The 9,897-nt window shown below is 34.4% G+C and overlaps 2 protein-coding genes across 2 annotated transcripts; both read left to right on the forward strand.

Moving 5' to 3' along the window:
• Positions 1-720: 720 nt before the first annotated feature.
• Positions 721-4,157, forward strand: LOC115954033 (pentatricopeptide repeat-containing protein At2g20710, mitochondrial-like). The gene is made up of 2 exons (XM_031071887.1): positions 721-1,167; positions 2,719-4,157. Exons 1-2 carry the CDS (start codon positions 868-870, stop codon positions 4,003-4,005), a joined length of 1,587 nt encoding a protein of 528 aa, XP_030927747.1. The 5' UTR covers positions 721-867; the 3' UTR covers positions 4,006-4,157.
• Positions 4,158-5,339: 1,182 nt separating this feature from the next.
• On the forward strand, positions 5,340-9,007 carry LOC115952217 (EEF1A lysine methyltransferase 1). Its single transcript, XM_031069296.1, has 5 exons — positions 5,340-5,802; positions 6,980-7,138; positions 8,049-8,130; positions 8,267-8,449; positions 8,670-9,007. Exons 1-4 carry the CDS (start codon positions 5,446-5,448, stop codon positions 8,416-8,418), a joined length of 750 nt encoding a protein of 249 aa, XP_030925156.1. The 5' UTR covers positions 5,340-5,445; the 3' UTR covers positions 8,419-8,449; positions 8,670-9,007.
• The last annotated feature ends 890 nt before the right edge of the window (positions 9,008-9,897 follow it).

Here is a 9,897-nt window from a genome sequence, read left to right on the forward strand (position 1 = left end):
CCAAAAACCGAAGGAATCATTTCTACCTAGACTCATTGTTTATGATTCATCTAATTTTGGCAAAAACAAAGAGAAAAGTTAAATTAAAAATAAAAATACAATTTTCATTTTTTTACTTTCAATGGCTTTGTAAATCACATATTTTCCCATAGGTTTTTGTATTATTTTCTCATCTTCATCCAAATATAAAGTTAATATATATATTCATCTTCTTTCTATTATCATTTCCTCTTTTCTTACTATAAGCATATTTATTTTCTCTCTTCCTATTTCTAAACATACATGAGTGAAGTATTTTCTATCCCCTTTCTTTATTGTGTTCTCCTCCTTTTTCTTTTCTCTCTCTCTCTCTCTCTCTTTTTTTTTTTTTTTTTTTTTTGCAACATACAATGTTAATATTTTGTAATTGTGGGAGGTCATGTTTAAGTACATGTTATTCATGTCATAGGTATTTCAGTGAATGTTCCACCACACCTCCCATTCGTAATTTATACCGATTTGACCCTTCTTTTTTAATGAAATTACAATTTTATTTGTAAAAAATAAAGTGATCAACAGTGAGTGTTGGAAGAAACATGGCGAGTTCATATAAAAAAGTAGTAGGAAAAAAGTATCAATAACTTCAACATGTGAAATTAAGTGTGTTCTTAAATTTACTTTTTTTGGTCTATCTGTAACTATCCGTCCCAAAACGACGTCACTTCTGCTTCTAAAGAAACCCTTTTGGTTGTGGCTCTAACTTGGCTTAAACCCTCCTATCCTCTCTCTCTTTCCCTCTCACAGAAAAACAAGCCAAAACAGTGTTTCAAATTTATCTCCCATTTTGATTCTAAAAACATTTTCTTCTTCTTCTTCTTCTTCTTCTTCATGAAGCTTCCTCGAATCGCTACTACGATACTAAACTTGGGCACTCGTTTCGGTCTCCGAAGCTCACAGCCACAGGGGCAGGGCGTTTCGCTCTACTACTCAACCGCGCCAACCCCAAGAAAACCCTGGAACTCACTGAGCCGTCTCTACCGTCGGATTTCGCCGCTCGGAGATCCAAAGGTCTCGATCGTCCCCATTCTCGACCAATGGATCAGCGAAGGCCAAACCGTCAGCAAACCACCCCTACTTGACATTATTAAGGAGCTCCGACGCTTCAAACGATATACGCACGCTCTCGAGGTCTCTATATATAACTCACCATTTCTTTTTCTCTGTTTTCTTTTTCTAGTTATTGCTGTGTTTTTTTTTTTTGGTGGTTGTTGTTGTTGTTAGAAATGTGTGAAAAAAGAAATAAAATTTCAAATTGATTAGTGAAATCAAGGAACCACCACTTCAAATTAGTAGTGTTTACATGGAACCACCACTTCTGATCGATCGCTCACAGTCGCATAAGTAAGCAAGTTGTGAAATTGGGTGTGTCTGTAGAATTTTTTGATCGCTTTTAGTTGTTAGATGACATGACCAAACTAAAATCTAACACGTCATCACTCCGTAGGGAATAAAAGCGATCACTTTTAAGTTTAAATTTTAAGGACTAAGATTACTCATGAGCTAAATTTTAGATACTAGCAGTGTAATTCGGCCTAAAATCAACTATTAATTAGATTATTTATGTTTCGGTGGATAATTGGCCTTCCTGTTGTTGTGTCACTTTTGTAGATTTAAAGCTATTTTTCTGGGTTTGGATTTGATTCATGATTACTAGCAAATAGCAATCAACTACTCTTTGTGGTTATGGAATAAATTTCTAACTAGGCACCTTGTTGCATACTAGTGGATGATCTAGTAAGCCTCTATGGTATATGATCCTAGAGGTGCTGGATGGGGAAGCATTCTTTGAACATCTGGAATTTGGTTTCGCTGTGTTTGATGTGGAATATTCGGAGGGAGTGTAATAGGCATACGTTTGAGGATCATCTCATAAAGTCCATAAATAAGCCTTATGAAAGCCCTACCAATGAAGAAAAGAAAATTGTTTGCTTTATGTTAAAGGCATACCGTGTTGGTGGTGCCAAAAAATATTTCCATTAGATATTTGTTTAGGCCTTTCTCTTGACGAGACATTATCTACAAATATGGTTTATTTATTTTGAACTACATTAGGAGTATGGAAATATCTGTGGATGTAGCAGCACCTACATAGTGTGCTTTTGGATTTAAGATGCCTTCTTTGCTGCTTGCAAGTTTTAGTATTTTTAGAAATCTGTTAAAGCCGGAATACCTTTTTTTTCCCCTCCTGTTTTGTTATGAGCTCCTTTGTCCTGTATATTATGACATACTCTTAAGCATTTATGCTAGATATGGCCTGAAAGACCATGGGTTAGTCCAAATACTAAAGTTTTTGAGATAAATGAAGTGGCAATTGTTCCTGCATGTCATCCATATGTGAATAGTTTCAGTTTGTCTCACTTTTAATCCAGCAAACCAGTTTTGTCTCTCATATATCAAATTGGAGTCCACAACATACTGGTTGACGTGCACGAAAATTGCCAGCAAATATTTTTACCATGGAGAGAGCTCATAACAAGCATAATCTGGGTACCCTCATGATAACATTACTGGCTACTTTTGCATGTTGTAATAAGTTATTTCATCTTCAGAATTGTGAAAACTGAGTTTCACTTTTTCAATTATCGTCATATAGATAATCGGTTAACTGGTATCTCCATTTAGTAAACTAATATAAGAAATGTAACTCCTGATTGACTTATTTAATACTTTTATTCCCAGGTATCCGTGTGGATGACTGATAAAAGGTACTTTGATGTTTCATTCCGTGATGTTGCCATCCGTCTGGACTTGATTGGAAAAGTTCATGGGATAGAAGAAGCTGAGAAATATTTTAATAACATTCCCATAAAATTAAGAGGTATTGAGGTTTATAGTGCTCTTCTCAACTGTTACGCTTATGTCCATGTGAAGGATGTGGAGAAAGCAGAGGCCGTTATGCAGAAGATTAGGGATTTGGGGTTGGATAGGACACCGTTGGCTTTCAATGTTTTGCTTAATCTCTATTATCAGACTGGAAATCATGAGAAGCTGGACGCTCTTATTCATGAAATGGAAGAAAAGGGCATCAAATTTGATTCATTTACATATGGTATCAGGCTCAGCGCATATGCAGCCACTTCTGATGTTGAGGGAATTGACAAGGTTCTCCAACAGATGGAGTCCAATCCTGAAAACGTTTTGAATTGGACAATTTATGCTGTTGCAGCAAGTGGGTACAAAAAAGCCGGGATTGAGGAAAAGGCTTTGGAAATGCTTAAGAAAGCAGAGGGGTTGGTAAATTCCACAAGGAGGAGTAAAGCATTTGAATTCCTTCTCACTCAATATGCATCAATAGGCAAGAAAGATGAAGTGATAAGACTTTGGGAGTTATACAAGAAGAAGGAGAAGATATATAATAGGGGCTATATTTCTGTCCTAACCTCACTGTTAAAGCTTGATGACATTGAAAGTGCTGAAGAGATTTTTGAGGACTGGGAAGCCAGAGAGTTAACTTATGATATCCGGATTCCTAACTTTCTAATTGGTTATTATTGCAGAAAAGGTCTTTTGGAGAAGGCTGAAACCCTTGTGAATCGGGTAATACTGAAAGGGAAAAAGCCTGATGCAAAGTCTTATAATCATCTGGCCACTGGGTATATTCTGACTAATCAACTGGAAAAAGCAGTAGAAGCAATGAATGAAGCAATTTCAGCCTGTAGACCTCGGTGGAAGCCAAGACAGGAAAATTTTGCTGCCTGTTTGGAGTACTTGAAAGGGAAAGGAGATGTGGAGGGAGCAGTGGAATTCCTTGAATTGCTCAGGAATAAGGATATTATCTCTGTGGATGCTCATGATAGATTGTTGAAATATATCAATGACAGCGAATCAAGCTCGCACGCTCTCAATGTGTTGGAAGAGGGTGGTGTTGCTGAAAATGGAAAAACGTCTGAATTTTTAGAGCCCGAGGAGGACAGCTTCAATTATAAACCTAGTAGCAACTTCGATACAGATTCAGAGAATTTTTGAAAATTTTGGAGATGCTTATTCCCAAACTGATGTATGGAATATTATTTCTGTTTTACTCATGTTATTTTTCTAGGAAGAATGTGGAGGTTAGAATGAATGCATTTTTCTTGATTGAGAAATTTATGTTGGAATGAAAATTGAGTATTTTTTTCTTCCTATGATCAAACAAGCTAACCAAATGCGGAAAGAATGATCTAGCTAATTCTTGCATTTGCACCTTGAATGCCGGGGATTAACAACATTCCCAACAAGCAAATGAAACCTAACGAGCCATGATCCAACCTCTCAAAAATGTAGTTTTACCAACCTCTCAATAAAGTAAATATAAATAGGATAAAATTTAGTTACAAAATTGATTGTAATCTAAGGTTACACATTTACTTAATAAAATAAATATTACTATGTATTTTGAAAACTTAACCGTTGAATTACATGTTTTTTACGCTCTTAATACACACGTCAAATTTTGTGTCAATCAGATATATTATTTATGAATAATTTTAAACTACAAAAACTTGTAATTTAAACAATTTATTGATCTTTAATTTTTTAGAAATTTTGCAAGCATGGAAGATATAAGAAGAAGATGTAATCTAATGATGGATTTGTCAAAATTCACCTCCAATAAAATTTTTTTTAAATAAGGTTGTAGTTTAAGGTTACAATTAATTTTGTAACTAAACTTTATTCATATAAATATTCCTCAAAGCAATTCTTCCCAAATAAGCAAGCTAATGCAATGATAAGTAGAGATTTGAGTTTCTTAAATGGGAAAAATTGCCCTGACCACCTTAAGGTTTTCTGTTATTAAACTCACGTCTCTTTCGGTTTGATATAAGATACTCATCTTCTCTAAAATGAAAATTATTTGCAGTGAACACCTCTACTAAAATAATGTGCTAAAAAAATCTCACCCTCAAAAATAGAGTTTTAGAAATTTTTTTATATGAATTTCTTATTGGAGTGGGTGTAAATGGCAGTTTAAAAGAATGGTAAAATATAAAATTCAAGATTTTTAAAATTATTTTTTAGTTATTTAGGAAAAGTCAATGTAAATAGTTTTCGAATTTTTTATTAAAGAAGGTGTGGATGGCAGTTTAAAAGCAGGGTTAAATGCAAAATTCAAGATTTTATAAATTATTAAGGAAAAGTTAATGTAAATAGTTTGTATTACAAGGGAGACGAGTGCCTTATTCCAAACTAAAGGAAGATTAGGGTAATTTACCCATTTTAAAACTTTTTATGGACCCCTCTCCAAAAAATAGCTTTTTATGGACTTAGTCCCACAACGGCGTCGTTTACAAACTCGTTACCAAAAGTCCTTGTTTTTAGTAAGTCGGAAAAAAAGTCCTTCGCGTTGTGAAAAAAAAAAAAAACACACCACCGTGCCTTTATAGGAGCTTCACTGTGCCGCCACAAAGTGTTCTCGACTCTCAACAAATGGAGGAGGAACTAAAGAACAATCCCATAACCAACTCCCAGAACGGCGTCGTTGTGGACGACGAAGACGACGATACGCCGACGCTGAGCTTGGAAACCTTGGCGGCCCTGAAAGAGTTCCTGGCGGAGCAGAACGGGCCTCCGGTCAATGCTGAGCCCGAGGAGAAGGAGAAGGAGAAGGAGAAGAAGGAGGTGGCCTTGGTGACGGAGGATTGGAGGCTGAGCCAGTTCTGGTACGACCGCGACACCGCCGAGACCGTTGCTCACGAAGTTCTCACTCTCAGCCAACCCTCTCAATCTCAATCTGATTTTCGCGTCGCTTGCATCGCTTGCCCCACCCTCTATGCCTATCTCAAGGTTTCCCATTCTCTCTCTCTCTCGGCTTTGTAGCGTTTTTTCTTAGTTTAAATTTTGTATTTTTTTCCTTCTTCTAGAAATTATGTTTTGAGTGGCTGAAAAAAAAAAATTGTGTATACTACTTGGAATTCAGGGTTGTTTAGATGAGGGAATGAAATTTTGCTTTGGAAAATTAAGCAAACAGTCAGGTTTTGGTTTTGGGGCTTATGAAATTTGTGGTCACACGTTGTTGTTTTCAATGGAATGGTGTGCTCTGAGCTGAACTCAAGGTATTAAACCAGAATGTAAAATGACAACTTACAAGTACAATTGCAATAACACAAGACCAAAAGAAACTATGAGCGCGATGAAGTTTGTAAAAAAGTTTGCAGCTTTAGCATTTTCCTACATATATATACATTTAGAAAATGCGATGAAGTTTTTGTACCTGTGCTCCATAACTTGTAATAGTAAGGCTGGTTTCGTAGAGGAGATTAGTATGCATGAATGCACTTTTGTGATTTTGAGGATAGAGTTTGTTTAGGCACTTCAGTCCACAGGAAATCTTTGAAACAAACAACCAAAAAGAAATTTTAGTTCCCATGTTTCGGATGTGGTCATTTAGTTCAAAAATGGATAGTTTCTCATTTGAGAGCAGTTAAAGAATTTTCATATAGAAAACTATCGAAAAAGAACTTACATATAAGGTTGAAGATATAATGGTTATAGTTCATAATGGACAAATCTTAGTTGATGTACATTATGTTCCCCAATTTAATTTAAACTCACGGTTGCATTGATCAATGAAGCACAAATAGTGTTACCTTTTTCGAGGTCAATCAAATTCAATGTAACTATGTATTTGAATTTAATGAATTTAATTGGGTAACCTAATGTATTGCATTTAAAGAACTCTACTTAAGTTTTACCCTTTCATAATTTACAGCTCTAAAAAATAAAAAACAAGTTAGGTTTGCTATAAAAATTTCCTTTGTGTCTTAGTGTTGAATATCATTAACAGTCTTTGAAGCAAGGTGCTCATGCAGTTTTTTGATACTCCTGCTGATTTAGGAATGATGCCGTTGATAAATCTCCAATCTCTTGCACAATAAATCAACTTTATCACATGTAACTTCATCTGCATAACACATGCACTAATTTGTGTTAGCTTACATTTTTTTCCCTAATCTGACTTCAGAATTTTAGTCATGATATCTCGGTGCAACTTCTTGAGTATGACAAACGATTTGAGCAATATGGAAATGAGTTCACTTTTTATGATTACAACCAACCAGAAGAGTTGCCGTTGGAAATGAAGCGCGCTTTCCATGTTGTAGTTGCGGATCCTCCTTACTTGGTAAGCTAATTTGTGTGTAGCTTGGAATACTTTTAAATGGCCTCTCTCCCTCTTCAGGCTTGTACTTCCTTTGTGTAACCCTGTCAACTGTCAAAGTGTCCATCCTTTCTAGAAAGTAATCAAAGCATGCTCTTCTTTCACTTCACTTTTTTTCCCCTCCTTAATGATTTCTGTTATATTGTCCTATGTATTTTACCCATAGTACATCTCCAGCGTACTTGGGTCTGTTTTGTTTTTAATAAAAGTTTTCAATGCTTATTAAAAAAAATTCTAGACAGGGAATGCTTTTGTGAGGAACTATATCAAAATAATCTTTTGACTACTTTCTGAAAATGTCTTAATGATGTTTGTGTATGATATTTGATCAGGATGTTAGATACAAGAGTGCATGTGAGCCCGACTGTGCATTTCTAGTTATCAAATTATTACCCATGCAAAGTACTAATCATAGAACTTTAGACTGCTCATAAACTGTTATAAATCTTTTATCCACAGCATCGTATTGAGAAATCAAGAGGATCAGTTTTGCTTAATTTTGTTTAACCATTCTGTTAAATCAAGTTGAATGTTAAATCCTTCCAATATGCTTTATAAACCTAATGATATCTGGAAGTTCAGTGATTTATGTTAAGGAAATCTGTTGTGTGTTCTGTATGAAGGAATGTCACAGGTTAAAAATAGCATGTACAGACATTATGCCTAATAAGATCTTGAGTGGTGGTTGAATCACATATGGTGTAAAGGAATAAAACTTCTCCAGTAGGTTCAACCTTTATGTTATAACTCTTTGGCATATACATATAAGCCTACATGCAATATATGTTTTTTCAAATTACTTAGTTTGTGAAATTTATGCTTTACTGCAATAAAGAAATTGATGAGCTTATGTAAATAACATATATCATGACAGAGTAAGGAGTGTTTGGAGAAAGTCACTCAAACAATTTCTTTTCTTACACGACCAGGAGAATCTTACTTGCTTCTACTCACAGGTAGACAATCTACTATTTCATGAATGAGATCTATGAGATGGACATATATCTATCGTCATCTCAGGGCATTGATTATTCTGTTTCCTTTATTGCTTTCTAGTGTAAATTTAACTCGTTGTATTATGATGACTTGCAGGAGAGGTGCAGAGAGATAGAGCTGCTGAGCTTATGAGCTTGCGTCCATGTGGTTTTAGGCCTCGGCACTCTAGCAAACTTGGAAATGAGTTCCGGCTGTTCACAAACTATGACCCTGGAAACAGATTAGGAGGGTGGGAGCAAGAGGATTAGGAGCAATTCCTTTCCACATGATCCTAAACTTGTAAGCTATGATCATTTTGGCAATTACTGTATGGATTATGCATGCATGTACATGCACCCTTGCTCATAACACACACTATATATGTATCTTCAGGAAAGAGCTATAATATTAAATTAAACATCTTATGATACACTAGTGTGTGTGTGTGTGTGTATATTTTTTACTTCATTTGATGTCTCTGTGCTTCAATAATTTGATAAAGGCAAAATTTTGATTGCAGTTTTCTTGGCGGGTGATTAAAGAACCTTTCCTGCCAAGAGGATTTCCACGGCCAGAAGGTATCAGTACCTGGCCTGCAATGAAAGTGAATATCAGGCTACAAGATGATATAAATGATATATTCAAATTCATCGAGCATATTTTCAACTCTTTGTTGTTGGTGTTGTTGTTGCTTTTGATTTCTTGCTTTGTTTTGTTTTGTTCAAGTAGTACAACCCCTTCCAAAAATTGATTGCAATGTTGGACCTGTAAATTATGCCTATACGAGAATTCAGAGGATGGAATTTGTTCTATTCGGGTTCTTTTTATTATATTGACTCTTTTATTTTTTATTTACAAGATTATATTTGACTTTTTATAACTTTTTTTTTTCGAACCGCTTTAAAATCTTTCTTCTTTCTTGATCATTGAAACGTCTTACCAAATTTTTAGATTTGTTTGCAATGTTGAAGCTGATTTTATCCAATCTAGATCTGGTTGGTCCTTCAAAATTTGACTCACATTTGAATGCCCTCTGGGTAAAGTAGTTAAAAATGACCACATTTGGTTCCTTGAGGTTGTTTTGGAGTTAATAAAGGAATGAAATGAATAAATTATAGAGGAATAGAAATGAATGGGATTAAATTAAGTATAACTATCTTGTTTGGATGTTTTAAAAGAAAGAATGGAGAAATGAATGGAAATGAATTATTTTATTACAACATTACCAATATTCCTTCATTTTATAAAAAGTAAATGGATTTAGTTTGGAATCTATGGAGGGATGATATCATGGAAATGCGAGAAAATATAAAATATCGCTATTCAGAAAAATATGTAACATAAAACCATAAATGAACTATTAAAGATCCTTGGAAAGAAAAGGGATTTTTTATTTATTTATAATTTTAAGTTATTCTCGCACTAAATCTTAACCATTATTACCCCTAAAAAGCTATTTTATTCTTTGAAAACTTCAATTTACATGTTTTATTTTTAATGAATATATATATATATATATATATATATATATATATGAAACAAACGAAAGAATACCCATTTCATTTCTTGTACTCTTTTTTTTTTTAATTTAATAATTGGAAAAAAGAAAATTTAGACTTTGAATGTTTCCATTGGAAACATTAGGAAGTATTAATCAATCGAGAAACCTCGATCTATCCCTCTACTTAAACTCTTATAGAAGGGAATAAAATGAATATTCCAAAATAATTCTTGTCCATTTTCATTCT

The sequence above is a fragment of the Quercus lobata genome, chromosome 7, assembly GCF_001633185.2.
Source record: "Quercus lobata isolate SW786 chromosome 7, ValleyOak3.0 Primary Assembly, whole genome shotgun sequence".
Lineage (NCBI taxonomy): Eukaryota > Viridiplantae > Streptophyta > Magnoliopsida > Fagales > Fagaceae > Quercus > Quercus lobata.

Excerpts from the sequence above, each read along its gene's own strand:
- LOC115954033 (XM_031071887.1), top strand. The coding sequence starts at position 868 with ATGAAGCTTCCTCGAATCGCTACTACGATACTAAACTTGGGCACTCGT. Across the intron at positions 1,168-2,718 it reads GATATACGCACGCTCTCGAG|GTATCCGTGTGGATGACTGA; the intron begins GTCTCTATATAT and ends TTTTATTCCCAG.
- LOC115952217 (XM_031069296.1), top strand. The coding sequence starts at position 5,446 with ATGGAGGAGGAACTAAAGAACAATCCCATAACCAACTCCCAGAACGGC. Across the intron at positions 5,803-6,979 it reads CCCTCTATGCCTATCTCAAG|AATTTTAGTCATGATATCTC; the intron begins GTTTCCCATTCT and ends ATCTGACTTCAG. Across the intron at positions 7,139-8,048 it reads TTGCGGATCCTCCTTACTTG|AGTAAGGAGTGTTTGGAGAA; the intron begins GTAAGCTAATTT and ends ATATCATGACAG.